At 35.1% G+C, this 18,829-nt stretch overlaps 1 protein-coding gene across 2 annotated transcripts in view; it reads left to right on the forward strand.

Moving 5' to 3' along the window:
• The window catches only part of RDX (radixin), a 38,712-nt gene extending 20,384 nt beyond the window's left edge, over positions 1–18,328 (forward strand). For both annotated transcript variants that reach the window (XM_064505044.1, XM_026111286.2), the window contains exons 4-14: positions 2,002–2,097; positions 3,910–4,184; positions 5,292–5,375; positions 5,849–5,995; positions 7,512–7,608; positions 8,249–8,412; positions 9,056–9,186; positions 12,569–12,729; positions 13,719–13,811; positions 14,665–14,907; positions 15,909–18,328. In XM_064505044.1, coding sequence (XP_064361114.1) covers positions 2,002–2,097; positions 3,910–4,184; positions 5,292–5,375; positions 5,849–5,995; positions 7,512–7,608; positions 8,249–8,412; positions 9,056–9,186; positions 12,569–12,729; positions 13,719–13,811; positions 14,665–14,907; positions 15,909–16,073 — 1,656 coding nt within the window. In that variant the 3' untranslated portion in view covers positions 16,074–18,328. The remainder of the gene's footprint in view (positions 1–2,001; positions 2,098–3,909; positions 4,185–5,291; positions 5,376–5,848; positions 5,996–7,511; positions 7,609–8,248; positions 8,413–9,055; positions 9,187–12,568; positions 12,730–13,718; positions 13,812–14,664; positions 14,908–15,908) is intronic.
• Positions 18,329–18,829: the final 501 nt, after the last annotated feature.

The raw sequence follows: 18,829 nt of genomic DNA on the forward strand, positions 1-18,829 counted from the left end.
ATGTGAGAGTGGGGATCTGTGCTCTTTTAGTCAACCAGTTTCTCATCTATAACTCTTTCCTAGGAGGGAAAGAATCCCGTGATGGGTATTTTACCACAATTTGGTGGTGGTGTTTGGGGGGGGGGCGTTGTTTGTTTTTGACAAGGTCTTAGCACTGAGCATCAGAACTCCTGGTTTGGTGTAGTTCCCATTCAGGAAAAACGTGAGGGTTGTCTCCTTTATTTCAAGTTATGCCTTGTGGACAGAGCAGTTCACCATCTGCAGTTCTGACTGACTTCAGCTGCAGCTTGGAGTGCTGATTAAGTACCAGGGCTCAACTTGTACAACCAAAAAGTAAAGAGCATTCCTGGAATCAGCTACGAAAGCTGTAAGCGAAAGGGGAGAGGAGGAGAAAAAGGTGTGCCTGTGTGATTGTTAAGACATAATACACATATGCAAGGGATCAGAAATAAGTTTGCAGAGCTTTCTTAATTGTGACATTTTCTAATTTTCAAAATCTTAATTTTGCAACCCGATAGTACTACTTTAAAGTGGAGGAGGATCTATGTGTAAAATTCTATTTACCTCACATGCATCTGAATAACCAGCTTGCCAGCATGGTTCAACCCGAACCCATACGTAAGTACTGCCATACTGGATCTTTCAGAGCCAAAATTTACAATTATTTAATAATCCTCGTTGGACCTTTCTGATTAATTGCTTATTGAATCCACATGTACTTTTACTATGCAAAAGTCTTATAAGATAGTTCCACAGTTTCATTATACTCTGTGTAGTAAAAGTGCTTCTTTGTTTTGAACTTGCTGTCTGATGATTTCAATTGATTCTCTTAATGCTTACTTACATTACAAGAAATAGTGAATAATCATTCTCTATTTTCCTTGAATATGACATGCAGGTTTTATAGATCTATATCATGTTTTTCCCTCTTCATTTCTGTCAGTAGCCTTAGTTCTGGTCTTCTCTATGCAGAAGATGTTCCATATTGCTGAACATTCTTTTCAACATTTCTCAACTGCTTCCAGTGCTACAGCATCCTTTTAAGGTGATATGGCCAGTCTGTGTGTAGTATTAGAAATCTGGGAATACCATAGATTTGTACAGTAATACAGCAGTATTGTTATTTTTTTTCTTCTAGTACAAGATCTTTCTGTTTACATAATTAAGATGTTTTTTCTTTAAGTACAGTATTTTGGTTTTAGTATAATTTCATCTTTTATTGAAGCTCATCTTCCTTTTTATTGTTCATTCAGAGATCTTTCTGCAAGGTTTTCTACAGCAGACTTTGTCACATCAGTTTCATCCTTTTTTCCAGAGCATTTATGAAGTCCGTGGGACTTCCTTAGTGGTTACACTGCAGGTAACCACTCTGTTGTGAGAAATATGTATTCCTATTTTCTTGCTTTTTAACTGGTTTATCCATAAAAGACTCTCCCTCTATTCAAGAACAGTTTTGTTCTGTTAAAAGCCTTTGGTGATACACCTGACTAGTAATTCTGTAGGAAATCCTTGTACAATTTATCAGCTGGATCATCCTTATTGTTTTTATCACTAACTCTTAGAGAAGTCTAAAATATTTGAAGGAGGTAATTCTTCCTCAGTACATCATATTTATCCACAAGTCCACAAATATTATCCTTCATTATAGCTTTACTGGTTGTCTTTTGTTAAAGTGGACTTACTTGTCCGTAGGTCTTCAGACAGTTCCCAGACCTAATTTTAAAGATCAGCATCATGCTTCTTACCTTGTACTCCTCAGGTGCTGAGTTTGTTTTATGCAGTAAGTTGCACCATCCCATTGAAAGTTTGGCAACATTGTGTTTGAGTTTATTTAGAACTTTTAAGTGAATTCTCCCCTGGACCTGATGTTTTGCTACTATTTTATATTTTTTTGTTCTAAAACGTTATTCTTATTTTGGTTTGAGATGGTTTCTCTAAGTTAACTATCATAAAAGATTCTGTTGTAGTGATTACAGGTAATTGTGGATTGTTTATTTTTAGGTGGTGAAAACTGTTGGTCTTCGTGAAGTCTGGTTTTTTGGGCTGCAGTATGTGGACAGCAAAGGCTACTCAACTTGGCTAAAGCTAAATAAAAAGGTAATGATTCCCTTACATTTAGAAAAGTGTATGATTTAAAAATACATAAGGCTTGCTACTTTAATATTATAGGTGAGATATATCTTGATTTCAAATTCAGTTGAAAAGTTGCTTCTTACTGTCTGTTTCAAATGACAAAATACAATCTTCAGCTTGGTTAACTGTAAAGGAGCATAATCATTTTGCAAAATTGCACCAATATTTAATTTGACTGAGTGAGAGAGGTTCTGTATTTCCAATACCGTGGTAATGTGTGCGTTAGGAAAACTTCAATTCATAGGATCCTGTCTTCATGTAGTAAAATATAATAGAATAAAAGCTTCAAAAAAAGAAAAAAGTATTAGTAGAGGTTCAGGAATTTGACTGTATATAGCCATAGATTTTTGGACAAGGCATCTATGAATAGGGTCCTAACTTTTTGTTTAGGTATCTAGTTGGTAGTTTGTAGGACTTCTGAATACAGATTTGGGTGCATCATTTGGCTGAAATACATAAAAGTTGCTCTATAAAGCCTTTAGCAAATTAAGTTGCTTATAAAGTTAAGAAGCAGCAAGTGTATGCTAATTTCCTTAACTTTGATCAAGGCAGTTCTTGATATCCAAAAAATGTTTGTTTATTTAGAAAAAGGTTATAAGGTAACAATTAGGTTCTTAAACACAAAAACAACATAAAGTGGGTTTAACTTGTAAATTACTATTTAAACATTTGTATCAAATACAGATAGGATTGATAAAATCATAGAATAGATGAGGAAAATATGGCTCTATTATGGCAAGAATACAAATACAAATACAAAAAAAAATCTGAACCATTTCACTGGTGAGTTAGTGAAATATGGAATATGTAAATCGGAAGCAAGTGGACAATAATGAAAGCAAATACTTACTAAAATACACACTGGAAAAGCTGAATATAGTAATGATGCTGCCCTGGGTACATGATTAAATGGTTGCATTATATTTGTAATTTTGGATACTTCTTACCAGTCAAGCAAACAGATGCATGACTTCAGGCAGCACTGGAAATTCTGGAGAGACTGTTTGTACATGTAAAATCAAAACTGTATACAAAAGTGCATGTGGAAGTGGAGTCTACGGGTGGTTCTTTTTTTTTTTTATTCTGAATGTACCTTCTGCCAATCACTGTGTTATCTGATGTTAAAATGAGTTTAATTTTTGAATGTTTCTATTCCCAGACATAATCAGGACTGAAAGTTGAACCCAAATGAAATAAACTTTTGTTGAAAGCCTGAGTAGACAGCTCTTTAAAACTTGCAAAATGACCACATTATATCTCAGAATATTTGCAGAGAAGTCTTGATGATGATGCTTATCCATTATAGAAAAAAGTGTTTACTAGAACTAAGTTTACTTTTTACACAAGAACAAAGCAGATGTATTTAGTGCCATAGTTCAAAGACTTTAACATAGTTGGAAAGTTGGATTCTTTTTAAAGAAATAGTTCTTGCTAAAGAAACCTTTTTAAATCCCTAATTTTTTACTTCCTCAGGTATAGCTTTGATTTTTATGTTTCACAACTTTTTTTCCAGATTTTACTCTGATAAATACAAATTCACACAAGCCTACAAGAAACTTAAATGGGTCTTGGAGCAGTATTGCAATATTGTCTGATTTATCTAAACTGGTGTGCTTGATTCAGTGCCATGTGAATTGTGAGTCAGTTTCAAAGGGGGCTTGTTGGGGAGCATTGGGATCAACAGTGGCTGAAGAGATTATTACTATTAAACTAGCTGTATTTAATATACTATTTAGTGCTCCTTTAAATTTTTATTTCTATGTTGCTCTCCCTCAGGTAACACAGCAAGATGTAAGGAAAGAAAATCCTTTGCAGTTTAAGTTCAGGGCTAAATTTTTTCCGGAGGATGTATCGGAGGAATTAATTCAGGAAATAACCCAGAGACTTTTCTTCCTGCAAGTTAAAGAAGCTATACTAAATGATGAAATATATTGTCCACCAGAAACTGCAGTTCTTCTGGCTTCCTATGCTGTCCAGTCCAAGTATGGAGATTATAATAAAGAGATACATAAACTAGGCTACCTAGCCAATGACAGACTTCTCCCTCAACGGTGAGTGAGACTACACATGTTTTTGTATCATCTACTATATATAAACTTGATTGCAGCACACTTCTTGTAATTAAAGTATTAAGTGCTAATGTGTATTTAATGGTAGTTTTTTCCTCAAAGGAATGCATGTTTTGCATTACAAAATACATAAAATGATCTGATATTTCTGCAGTTTTGCCTCTGCTGAATTAAAATCAAAATCTTCTAAGTCAGTAAGTTTCCTTAATAACCATTCTTTTTCTTCAGTTCTTGGTATTTTCCTACACTTTGGGTAAATGATAATAACTTCCTGAAATTCACTATGAAAAGTATTGCAAATAAAATATATAGTGGAAAAATACTAGGCCGAATGGAAAATCCTTCTTTTCCTGAGTAAAGAGAAAGGAAGGAAAGGCATCTGAGCAGATTTCTTCAGTATAATTTCCTCTCATGGTCTTATCTTTGATTAGTTGCTGTTTAAAATGGTTTCTCTAGGAATGCTTGAAATGGAAAATACATGGAAAAAAGCAGAATAAAGTTATCTTATGCATCTGACTCTTCTAACTGCTGTGACAGTTCTAAATAGATCTAAATATACGACCATCATTGCAGCCCAGCATAAGTAAGCCCAAACCAGTTTTCTTAAACTGTTTAATTACTGATTTTAAAAAAAGGGAGGGAGGGAGTGTAGTCTGCTAGCCTGTGTTAATGTGTTATATTTTCTTCCATATTACAGCAAAGTGAAAACTTGAGTGTATCTGTAGATACAGAGGGATTAATTTCAAACATTTTTCTATGAGGACTTTATAGCTCTCTATTTTTAGGTGTTTTCAAACATTGCATTTTATGACTTTACTGAAAGTCGAGATACAGCATGGCGTGGCTTTTACTATCCTAAGGGTATAAAATACCATGAGAAAAGAAATGGATTCACACTGTTCTGAAATGTGTATTTGTTGAAATTCAAAGTTTTTACTGTCTTGGTTAAAAAGATGAGCCATTTACAGGAAGTCATGTTTAAACTTCTCCCACTAAAGCAAGTTATGCCACATACCAAACTTATTTTTATAATTTCAGGAGATTAAATTTTTGTCACTTTCATTTAGTAGTAACTTCTTCTGTTAACAGTGTGTTAGAACAGCACAAACTGACAAAGGAACAGTGGGAAGAGAGAATACAGAACTGGCATGAAGAACACAGGGGGATGTTAAGGTAATTGCATAGAAAACGTTTCATGATCTTTAGGTTTGGGGGGTTTTGGAGTTTTGGGGGTTTAGTAGGAATTTGGGGAGCAGGGATTTGTTTGGAAAATGCTTTCTTCTTTTATTCAGCCCAGGGTAGACAGTTGCTAATCTTCTGTGGAAACCAGAGTGAGCGTTGATGATTTTCCAGTTCAGTTATGGCTACCTATATCATTTTTAGGCAAGCTTGTCATCTGCCTTTTTCTGTATTTGCCTACCTACCTCTAAAAAATATTTAATATTTCCTTAGCTCCTAGGGTGAAAAGACAATGTAATGATTGAACTAAACTTGGGTATTAATGTAATAAGCTATGTAAGTATCTGAATCAATGTATACATGAATTTCAAAGAGGAGAAGTTACATTCCTAACTAAATTGTGTGTCAGTTAGTTATTCTGTGGTTCCCTTTTGATTTGACTTAATTATGCTATTTTCTTTCATCAGGGAAGATTCTATGATGGAATACCTTAAGATTGCGCAAGATCTGGAGATGTATGGAGTCAACTATTTTGAAATAAAGAATAAAAAAGGAACTGAATTGTGGCTAGGAGTTGATGCTTTGGGTCTGAATATTTATGAACATGATGATAAGTAAGTGGCTAATATTTCTGTTGGAATTCTGTCCTAGGAGGGTCCTATCTAAGATTCTTACAAAACTTACCTTATTGCATGTTTCTATAACATCTAGCAAAATAAGTTCTCAAAGACCTTCTAATCTATGTAAAAGACAGAAAAAAAGTGATAGAAGTTAACTATTAGAATATTTGAATTTTAAAGGTTAAATAGGAATGCAGAGTAGGGGAATGGGAGAGCAGTTCTGTATGAATTTAAATTTGCATTGCTAAATATGGATGTTTGATAGCTAAACCATTTCTTGTGTTGTTTCTTATTGTACTTTTTACTCCCTCAAGACCTCCTCTGCAGTCAGGATGAAAAGGACATTGAGAAGCTGGGCAATATATTTAATGGGAAACATGTTTTAAGATCAGTAATTAGAATTATAGCTGCTAGAGCATGAAAAACTTTGGTAATCAAAAACTAAACCTTTTAGACATCAAAGAAAATTGATGGTTCTTGTGTCCTGGTAAAGAGATCAAAGAATCTGTCCTACCTGGAAAGTGATAAAGCTGAAACGTACAAAATTTGAAGAATCATAAAAACAGAAGAACAGACTCACTGTTTTGTTTCTTTCCAGACACCTCTGTTAATAGCATTTGTTAACAGTACTCTCACAGTGATTTGAAGTTAAACACAAGTCAAACACCAGGTAGCTGTTATTAACTGAACTGAAATTTCATGCTCCCTATTGATGTTTGTACTTCCTAACAAAATTCTGTAAGCCTTAATTGCCATTAGATGGCAATATAACTCCTAAAAGATGGAGGAAATATTCAGAGAATCAGTACTGAAAGAACTACTGCTTTTTGGTATTCTTTCATTCCTAATAGTTAGCAATCAAACTGTTTTTCTAATGTTCATACTTAAGGTAATGTAGATTAAAAAAAACTTTATAGGCCTGTGGAGGAAAAAATACTTAAAATTATGCAGTTGGTGCATAGTATTGTAACTATTTCTGTTCTTAATTTATTCAGTTTAAAATGCACTGGGGATTAAATTTAACCTGAACTTTAGGAATGTAGGAATACCTATTTTACAGTTAAGTTAAAGCATACTACAGCATTACTAAAGGCTAACTTAATTTTTTGGTCTTTCAAATGACAGACTTTTCTCAAATTATATACTCATTGAAATAGCCATCCTTTTCGCTAAAGTTAAAATTATCAGTTGCTTATAAAGAATCAGTACATGATTGTGATGTTTAGCATATACTTAATGAATAGGGTGAGTAGGTAAGTCACAGACTGAAATTTCTTAATGCCTTCTGTTGCAGTGCCATCATCCTATGTAGTTTATTTATTTGCTGGGCCTGTAATAATGTGTAAAAGTTGCCTACTAAAATGTACTTGAACTGTTGTCATGTTTAGTAAATGCAATTCTAAGGTGCAATAGTGAAAATGGTACAAAATTAATAGACTTATGGATTATTGGACTTAAATAAAATACATATATTTATGCTTCTTCTAATGAGAACTTTTTCTCTTTGAAGGTTGACACCCAAGATTGGTTTTCCTTGGAGTGAAATAAGAAATATCTCTTTTAATGACAAAAAATTTGTCATAAAGCCAATTGACAAAAAGGCCCCTGTAAGTAGTCTGTAGAATGGTACGCCTCTGTATATGAAAAGTTTTAAACATGAAGGGACCTGCTCTTGCACTATGGCACGAATAAATATTCTATGCCACTAATTTTTCATATTGGTAGAATAGTGAGTATTCAAGAGGAAATATTTATTTTCAAGTATGTTCATTCTAGTTGATACTCTGTTAAGTTTTCTTCCTTTTTTATTATTTCAAGCAGTCAACTAATATTTTTTGATGAGTTGAAAAGCTGAGGTGTAGTATGTTAAATCTTTTTCCACTTTTGTTTTGTTTTTTGCTTGTACTACAACAGCATTGTTCATGAGACTTTCTGGGGCAAAACACTGAATTAGCTTACATATAGAAATAGACTGAAGTATAGCATCACTTTTTTGGAAGATTAAGTAAACTACTTTGTGCAGAGTAGCTAACTCTACACAGAGGGATCCAGATGTGATTTTGAATTTGTTCTGCAAGTTCTTTCCAATAACTGGATTTATGGATCTGTGAAATTGGATTGGTCAGAGGAAGAAGGTTAAAATATTTGTAAGATTAAATTTAACAAATGCAAGCATGCAGTAATGCTTCGAGTATTATCACGACTGTATTTTTAGATTAATGGATATGCTGCAATTATTTTTGCTAGGATTTTGTTTTTTATGCACCCCGTCTGAGAATTAATAAGCGAATTTTGGCACTGTGTATGGGAAATCATGAATTGTACATGAGGAGGAGAAAACCTGATACAATTGAAGTGCAACAGATGAAGGCCCAGGCTAGAGAGGAGAAACATCAGAAACAATTGGAAAGGTAAATAACAAACTTCCATGAAACAGAAGAAAATTATTCTATCCTTTGAGAAAACAAAATCATAGTATATTAGACATTCTAGCATTCTAGCAAAGAGAAGTTTACTTTTCTTTCTGTAATATGTAAGCAGGTTTGTAGACTGGTGTGACTAAGCTGTTTTAATAGAAAGCTGTATCTTTTTTGAGCTTTCAGCAATACTAGTGATACCTGTACAGTTGTTTCTTATTAAGGTGTTTTGGTAAATAGTCTTAGTTCTCTGTTGCCTGATTCCTAAGAACTTGTACCTGAGAACCTTTAAAACAAGTTCAATGAAGAATAACATAACTTACCTTTTGTGTATTAAAAAATACAGTTGCTTTTTCTAGCCTAGATAAAATGTCAGCCTTTTCTGAAATGCAGCTATAATTGTGGATTAGACTTGGTTGAACTATAACCAAGGCTGTTTGTCTGTTATAATCCCATTCATAAATTTTTTGTACAATATTTTGAAATACAGAAACTTGGTTTTTCAATTTGTATTGTAAACTGAATTGAAATATTTAGCTTCTCTACTAACTGAGTAAACTAAGAAATGCACTGTCAGAATCCTGAGAGAGCAAAATTTAATCCATTTGAGGCCTAAAAACATTCTTTTTATTTTTAGGGCACAATTAGAAAATGAGAAGAAAAAAAGGGAGATAGCAGAAAAGGAAAAGGAAAGAATAGAGCGTGAAAAGGAAGAATTGATGGAACGATTAAGACAAATTGAAGAGCAAACAATGAAGGCTCAGAAAGGTGAGTTCTTGCTATTCCTGGTGTTATATGTGGTGACAATGGTTTGTTCACTTGGCTGGTTCAGTTCCACAATATTCTCTTGTTTTTTGGGGGAGGAGGAAGAGGGAGGAGGGTTTTTTAAATTAACAACAACAACAACAACAAAAAGATGTATTTATGACTTAATAGTAGTGTTTAATTAAAAGTTAATAGATGGTATATATATTTTAACAAATTCTAATATGGCAAGACCTTTAATTTTCTTTAATAAAATTGTAATTAATGAGTGTGCTGCCTAACTCAGTATTATGAAATGCTTGAAGTGCTGAAAACCTGGGGTTGGAGAGAAAGATTCAAAGTACTTCCTCTAGGATTTTGTTGAATTTAGCTTTTCTGTTGCAAGTTCCTTGTCCTAGTCTCTTTCCCTTCATTTTGCTTGCTTGACAAATCTGGCAATGGGCTGCTGTCTATTCCTTAAACACAGTTCTGTTTTTTGGGTTGGATTACCCTGTTGAGCTTCCACTGCTGTACCCAGTTCCTCCTGTCCTTTTTCTTTTTTTTTTTCTCTTGAGTATTGGTTCACATTCTTGAAAGTAGTTCTCTGTTTTGTTCATAATTCTTGGTTTCGGGCCTGATAAAGAGAATCATTGATTATATTTGTGCTAATAAATTACATATACCTGGCAAAGATTTCTAGGTCTACCTCCATACTTTTAAAATCTTACTATCCGTAACGGGTTGAACACAGCCAGACAGCTGACTCCCAAATGTTGGAACTGCGTAAGGGAGAGCTATTTGGCCCAGGCCAAAGCAGTGCCATCGTGCTTCTAAAGGTTTAATGGTATGGATAGGGAGCTCCAGTGCTCGGGATCTTCTCCTGGTGCCGTTTCACATGATGCCATAGAAGTGTAGCCATCAAGAGCACTGTGAGCAGTTCCCGTGACTATCACATTCCTGCATCTCCTTGCCTAAGGCAGCTGCACAGGTCAGGTTGGGTGTTAGGGAAGGCTCTGCTTCCTCAGCTCTGGGCTAGGACAGACAAAACGAGCCCGTTTTCTGGAAGCAATAGTGAATCACTAGCAGATCTTGCATGAGTCTTTGAAATGTGTATATGGTTGTAATTTGACTGAACTTGGACAATATTTTGTCAGACAGTGGAAAAGACACTTCCTTGACACAAATTTCTCTGCAAATTCCAGCCCTTGCTTAATCATGGGGTTGCTAGAGCTTCTCTGAGAAAAGATTAAAGCATTTTTCTTCTGTGGGTTGTTGTGTTTTGAGTTTTTTAAATAATCTGGCAAATAGGTTTCCTGTTTTAAAATAGCTTGCTTGTTTGGGCCAGAATTTAAATAAATGAACAAAAAAGCAATCTAAGGCAGAACACTCAGTAGAAAGAAAGTCAGCTCAAACCTTTTTGTGAAAGCTATAAGGAACTGAATATACAGAAATGTCAGGGAACTTTAAAAATAAGCAGCATCTCCAAAGCTACTCTAATTTGGTGATAGTGTTCCAACTGATGCATTTCTAAAGATTAGAGAATAGGATGAATATTAATTGTTATAGAAATTAAATTTTGGAGAAATTAACAGGAATTATATTTTAGTTTAGTGTTCTTAAGTTTTGCGTGGCAACACAGCTAGTAACTGTGCCTTCTTTTTTTGACCTTGGTCTGAGTGCATCTGTATTTCATAATGTAGTATTTTTTTCTAAAGCATGAATTACTTTGTGATAGAAGCCTTGTTTATGGCTATATGTCAACTTATGAGAACATCGTTCTAAAGGAAAGAAAAATATAAAACCATCAAAGAAATTAGCAAAATGGAGGGAAAACAAATGCTCAAGTCCCAACAAATTTTTTCATCTTCCAGTAGCTCTTATAAACAATATAGCCTAATTTCTGACATAATATATGAAATAACATGTTCCCATGTTGTAGCATTTTATTGTTCACATATAAAACAGTGTTTATATATATGGTGTCTATGCTTTGTAGTTGGCATAAGTTAAGTGTTCTCCATCCTCATGGGAAGTTTTTTTTCTGTGTTTGAATAGTATTTTTAAGTATTTATGTATTTTACTTAATTTTGTAAGTACTGCATTTCTACAAGTAAGTCCACATACCTGTAACGATATGGCCCTGCTTTTGTCCTTCAAATTCAGATTACCAAAAATATTCCTAGTAAACAATAGAGCTTGAGAATCTTTACTTGGAGTCAAACACGTAAAAATCAATTTATTCATTGTATTTTATACAGTCCTGTGCTGTTCGCTTACATGTTAAGTCAGAGCACAAGGGCAAATTTGCTTCTCACTTATGCTTTTACTCTTTGCTTTGACAGGTGTGTCTTTGTATGTTTTAATAACTGGCAGCCACTTATTTTGTGAACAGAAATAAATTCTTATATTTACAAGTTCCCTTGTCTGTTCCATTACAAGAGACATTGCTAATATAATAGTGTATCTTACCCATTTGAATAAGGTGTCCAACAAGTTTTATGAACATTTTAGAATGATTCACTTTGTTTTCCTTATTCCCATAAAATGAAAACTGAAAAAAATTTTGTTAATCTCTAGGCAAAAACATACAAGGACATTTCTTCTTTGAACCAGGAAGGAGCTACAGAAAGACTTTGTTATAGTTGCTTCCTTTTTGCATATCAGAGGAGTATTTTGTCTATTCAAATCTTACCTTACTGGTGGATTATTGTTTCTTCCTGTTTCATTCGTATCTGACTTCTGTCCTGTGATTGCAATATTTTGCTAATTAGGCAGCTAGACAACTCTTATCCCCCCCTTGATTTCAAGTTGTCCTATCTGTGCCCTTTAGAAGTTGGCTCTGTTCTCTGGAGAAAGTTTCAGAACCTTTCAGTGGGTTTTAGGTCATTTTGCTAATGGCACATGTCTGAAGAGTCAGTTGTGATTAAGGAATCTTTGTCAGGCACTTTAATACAGTATTAGAGTTTTGGGCTTCTTTATCAGAAGAGAGTATGACTAACTTCTAAAAAGATTTTACGTATGTTAAGAGGGTGTATATGCATGTGTATGTGTTATATTTGTGTACTTAGTTTTTTTGGTGAGGTGATCATTTTCTGAAATACTAGGCCATCAGTCAACTGCCAGATGAGATGAAGAATATCCACAGTATGTCTTAGAGAGGAGGAGGGGAGAGAAAAAGAAAGAAAAAAAAACCCACCACCACAACAAAAAAAACCATGAACATAGCTTCAGGCCACATGCTGGACAGCTCTTCTTGGCTTAACTCAGGCTAACTTGAGCCAGCCTTGTCAATCTTGGTCAGTTTTCTAGGTCACGTTATTTTGAGCATGTTATAGCTGTAATTCTGTGTTATGTATGGATAGGAGTTAGGTAGTTATATCTTGTTTGCAAATTTTCCTTTGGGCAGAGCTAGAAGAACAGACTAGAAGAGCTCTAGAACTGGATCAAGAACGAAAGCGTGCAAAGGAGGAGGCAGAACGCCTGGAAAAGGAGCGCCGAGCGGCTGAAGAAGCTAAAGCTGCCCTAGCCAAGCAGGCAGCTGATCAAATGAAGAACCAGGAGCAACTAGTAAGAAGCCTTAACCTTGTTTTGAAACAAATTGACAAATATAGCTGAGAACATAGCTTTGTGGTTTGGTTACATGTATTTTGTCAGATGAACAAGTGAGTTGAAACACAGGTACAAGTATGTGAACTACCATATGTTACAGATAGTTGTGGCGCTTTATTAGAAAACATTACATTTGCTACTATGTTAAAAAAACCAAAAAACTCCTGAGACGTGTAGGAAACAAATGACAAAGGAGACATTTCAGGCAGACCACACTTGTTAGGTTCTTTTTCTAATAGTGTCAAGTTTGTCCAGTTGAGAATGAGAAAGGTTTCCCAGTGGACTGCAGAAGGAAGCCTATTCTCTGTTGAAGCAATTCCATTCTGAAGCTTGAAGGTGTGTTGGGGACGGGGGAATGGGGAAGTCATAGTAATAGTCACCAACTCCCTCCTGCCCCAATTTCCTACATATACAGTGCTTTCTTGCATTCTGTCCTAAACCAATTCTAATTCAAGACTTATATGTACTGAGAAGGGCACCATAACTGTCTAGGAGAGAATTTTTTGACTACAGAACAGCTTTTGGTCTTCTGCAACCTCAGTGTGACAGACAATGCTGAAGGCAAGATTATCTGCTAGTGCTGAGATTATGGTCCAGAATCATCAGCATATTGGTGGAGTTATTAAAGCTGTATTAAACTGAAACAGACCCAAATGCTGATTTGTATCTGCAGCTTGGTTTTCCTTCCCCCTTACCCCCCTTTCCCCCCAAGCTTTGGAAGTGCAGAAGACAGATTTGTTTTTTTTCCTCTTGACTTATTCCTGTCAGTCAGAGTACTGATTCTGTCCCTCTATCTATCCTATTTTAAATTTCTGTTTTTAATAAGTGGAAATGATAGATGATAACTGACTCTTTCCAAGTCAGATCACAGCAAAAGGCTCTGCTTTCTTCCATTGCTGAGCCAAAATGGCATCAAATTAAAATTTCTACTTCATTTTCTGTTTCAGGCAGCAGAACTTGCTGAATTCACTGCCAAGATTGCACTTCTAGAGGAGGCCAAGAAAAAGAAAGAAGAGGAAGCCTCAGAATGGCAGCACAAAGTAATGAGCTCATGTTGTATGAAGTCCAAACTTCAAAGAAGCTAAGGGAGATGAGTGCAGAAATCCCACTGGAATTCCATGAGTTTGAATCTTACTCCCTTAGACTTCAGAGAAGCCTTTCTTAGATGTTTTAGTCCCCTAGTCTTCTAATGCCAAGCTGTATTTCTGCTGAATTTGTTTCTAAATCATAAATTGACATAAAGGAAAAAATTCTCATCACAAAGGTATGGTCAAAAAATCTAAAATGGCTTATATATGTACAGTGATGAAATAGAGCTTCATGCTGGAAAATAAATGCCTCAGGAGGGATCTGATAAAGATACATACAATCATGAGTGGTGGTGAAGAGCAGGAACTAAGGCACATCAAATGAAACCAGACATGGTCGCTTAAAGCAAAATGACATTTCTTCACAGAGGCTATAGTTAGCTATGGGATGTGAATATTAATTCTTTCCATAGGTTCAAAAAATGATTGAACAAATTCATATAAAAAGTCCTGGTTAGATATTAAATTCAAAGACATCACCTTTGGTTCAGGAAGTCCCTGAGCCTCAAATCTCTGGAGGTTAGAAAAGTTGGAGAACAATCACTATGATTGCTGTGTTCTGTTACTCTTCTTGGCTACTGCTGGAAGTAGATGGACTAGATGGACAGCTGGTACTGCTGTTCTTACATTCATAGGTCTTTTACCCTGTATTTCTGTTTAACAGTTCTCAGCCTCTAAGCTAATTCTCATTCATTTATAGAGAGAATAGTTTCCTTGTGTCTAAAACATCTCAAATATTTGTTTCAAATTCTCTCATTATTTGTACATCAATTTTAAAATGGTGAGTATTGTTTATTATATTTAGGCTTTTGCAGCCCAGGAGGACTTGGAAAAGACCAAAGAAGAATTGAAATCTGTGATGTCTGCTCCTCCTCCACCTCCTCCCCCACCAGTTATTCCTCCGACAGAGAATGAACATGATGAACATGATGAGAACAATGCTGAAGCCAGTGCAGAACTGTCTTCTGATGGTGTCATGAATCACAGGAGTGAGGAAGAACGGGTAACAGAAACACAGAAAAATGAACGTGTTAAGAAACAGCTGCAGGTAATGAAGACTTATGGTTTTATCAACATAATTAAGGCTTTAGGTTTTCATTCTTTATTTGTGAAAAATCTCAGTGAAATTATAGTATGCCAAGGAAGTATCTTTCTTGCCACTTACTAGATGTATTACTAGTTTACCAACTGATATTATTCATGGTGTTCTAGAAGCAAAGTAAATAAAAGCACTGGATGTTAGGTTATACTTTGTAGATTAAAAAGTATTCGTATGTTGTCACATTGGCCAGTAAACGTTTCTAGTAATTGTGTAATGTCCAGGATACTGAATGTTAAAACATAATGCTTTCCTTTCTGAATACTGGAATGTATTGTATAGCATAAACAGGTGATTGTTTAATAGTATTTGAGTTTAATTGCAGTTATTTGCAAACTTTGTAAATGCAAAAATAGAAAGATACTCATTTAGGATGAATCTTTCTTCCATGAAACAGATTATGTCCACCAAGAACCTTACCACTCAAAGTGTGATAGTCTAATGTTAGCGGTGGCCTTTTGCTGTGTTATGCAATGTGTATTTGGGAAAGAAATGAAAGAAATTGAATGTTATTTACTTTTCTGGCAGCAATATCTCGGTAGTGTGTATGTGTAACATATCCATCTCTTCTGCTTTGTCAGTCACTGAACAGAAGCAGAGAGATAAGTGTGATGTCTTTTTAGTCAAGCAGAAATTGAAATACGGTCATTCTCCTGCCTTATCCTGCTGGTCTTGAATATTAGGGTATGGGGCCTTTCTTGGTAGCTCTATGCCAGCACTTCTAGAAGGAAAGAATTCTACAGTCTCTTCCCTCCCCTCTGCGATCGTTGTGATAGACCTCACAACTTTAGTACAGCCACGTCTTTTGAGCTGCTAAACAGGACAAAAAGCATTTCCTAGGGTGGCATTCAAGAAATGCCTATCCAAATTGCAGAACATATGTTAGCAGAAATTCCAGAATCACAGAAAGAGTAGTCAAAACACTTAAATACAAATATTTTATTCAACAGGCTTTAAGTTCTGAGTTGGCTCAAGCCAGAGATGAAACCAAGAAAACACAAAATGATGTCCTTCATGCTGAGAATGTTAAAGCAGGCCGTGATAAGTACAAGACTCTTCGACAAATCCGACAAGGCAATACAAAACAACGTATTGATGAGTTTGAAGCAATGTGAGAGCTGTTATTTTGCATATATGTTCCTCGTAAAGCTGAACCACCAACAGAGAAAAAAGCAGGCCTTTGCAGATTTGATGGATTGCACCCCACTTTGCCAAAGCACTTAATACCAGTTTGACTGTGATGGTTAAAAGAAAAATTTGGGGAAGCCATTCAACAATAAGGCAGTCTGTCATCCCTGGCTTTTTTGGGGGGAGGGTGTGGAGAATGATGGCAATTTTTTTCCCCTGTTATGTTTTCATTTCCATTGTTTCTTTTTTTTTTTTTTATTTGAAAACTGATGTGAAGTATATAATGACTGACAAGTGTACGTATTACTTAAACATTAAGAAATAGAAAGAGTAATGGAGCTGAACCTAAAATGAATAGGTTCTATTGTGGTATGATGAAGTTTGAATTTACATTTTTCAATGTAGCCACACCATTAGGAGTTTGATATTACTGACTTTTAGTGGGTTTTTTGTTTGTTTGTTTTTTTCTTTCTCACAAGTGAAATTCTTTGGTGTTTCATGTCCTGTCATCATTGATGGTTTTCTTTGCCTACCTGTTCACAAAGGTCTGGATGGCAGGTGGTAGTTCCAGGAGATGTTGCTTAAATGGAACGCTACCTGTGGGCAGCATGTCTGCTGATAGGCTTGAATAAATACTGCTTTTCATAGGTGATTATTTTAGATGCACAAAATGTTCTAATGCAGCAAAGAAAAAAAAATACAAAGCTCTGTATGCTGTTTGCTTGTAATTATTTTATTTGCAGTAGGGAAACCTGGACCTTTCTGGCAAGGGAGCATATGAAAACATCAGTCCCAGGGAGGGGACAGTATCCTACCTCACTTCTATATACATGATGACTGGTCCTTCAAACACCATGAAAAAACTATTTAAATTGATTATCACTATACAGTGATATCACAGAAAGCTAGGAGTCCTTACTCCTAAGGTTTTGTTTTACTTCAAGGTGGGTTTATAGTGCTAAATACTGTTTAACTGCCTTTTTGTTGAGTTTAAATTGTAAAAGCGTCTTGCGTTTGTTAAAGCTGTAACCTGTCACTGGTATACTATCTTCTGGGAGGGGTGTGGAATGTGTGTGTGTTAGCTTGTTTTGGGGTTTCCAAATACCAAACGAAAGTTCATATAATTGGAGGAAAAAGCATTTGTAGCTTCAGTTCTCAGTGAAGTTAGTATTGTAACTGTCATATCTGATGTCAGATCATTGTTATTAAGTACTTCCTGTCTTGAAAAGGAGACTTGAAAAGAAATTTTTTTTTTTTTTTTTTTTTTGAGGACTCAGCTTAGAAATTGAGTTTTGGGGAAATAACTGTGCAGTTAATGTGGACTGCAATTATTCCTTCTTTTGTAGAACCCTAGTAAATAACTATTAGGGAAGAGCCCTGCTTTCTCTGAGGATGGTTCAGCTCTCTTGTGTTTGATATTATGCACTCATGAATTTACACTTATCTATTAAAATTTGCCATTTTATTAAGCATTTTTTCATGCACAACAGGTTTAAATTTCTTATGAACAGTCCAACTAAGGGTTTTTTGTTTTTTTGTTTTTTCCAGAGTTAGAGGTTGGCTATGTGGGGTGACATCATGAAAATAAAATAAAGATACATTAATATATTTTTGGTTTGTGGGGCTATACATATCTGGTTAACCTTGAGGACTGATGTGCAAATGGTGTGCACACGCTTCAAAATGCTGCTTGGTGGAAGCTGGTGTTTCTACTTGCAGTGCATTGTGAGAACAGTTTGTTTCACAGGCTTCATATACCAAAGCATGAGCAAATTTCTGAAGTATTGGAACAGCTTGCCATAGCAGGTGAAATACTGTGCTTCCAGTGAGTTCTTATGTTTTTCCCTGGAAAGTGTGCACTAACATTGATACATCAGTTTTAGTGTTGGGGAGAAATACCAGTAAAGTTTGCTGTTCATAAATCTACAGTATATAGAGTAGGGCTAAATGGATTAGATCCATTTATAAAGCTGTGTGATTTTTTTTTTTTCTAAACAACCAGGAACAACCATTTATAATATGGATTTTCACAGTGAACAAAGTGGTAATAGCTGCTGTCACCAGCAGTTGGGAACAATTACTGGTGCAGAAATACTAAGAATACATTTAATGATTACTTGGTGAAGTAATTTTCCACATGCTTTTTCCTTTAGCATCATGTTTTGTGTTGTACAATTAAGCTACAATTACATCTACTATTTTGGATAACATTCATTGGTTAACAATAAAGAGATACAGTTAATTTCTCTGAGGTCCATTGTTGTTATTTAATGCACTTTTTTTCTGGCAGATCTGCTAAATGCATTGTAGTAGCCTTTTTCCAGCGTTGTGAACAAATCTTGATCATCAGTCTTTGTTTCATGCCGTGGTCAAAGTAAAATAAATTTAAAAAAAAAATTATGTCCTTAGAGAATAGTACTCTGCTTAAGAAATTACTATATACAGTTGGGAGGAAGCACTGGTGATTGCTGATTCAAAACAGGATATGAATCATCAGAGCAAATTGGCTCTCTTGAGAACAGAGGGTAATTTGGCCACACAAGAGCTGTATGGGTAATGAAAGAACTTTCAATCACTGCCTACACATTGCATAGCCTTAGGATAAGTGAAGTTTAGTTCAATAGGTCATTGGTTTGTCTTAAACATTAAGAAACCTTAGCATTTGTTTAACTTTTTGATACTACACATCATGGTGAAGAATGCTCTCAAATATATATTTGATATAATAGGTGGGGAAAAGAAA

Source organism: Dromaius novaehollandiae, chromosome 1 (genome assembly GCF_036370855.1).
Source record: "Dromaius novaehollandiae isolate bDroNov1 chromosome 1, bDroNov1.hap1, whole genome shotgun sequence".
NCBI lineage: Eukaryota > Metazoa > Chordata > Aves > Casuariiformes > Dromaiidae > Dromaius > Dromaius novaehollandiae.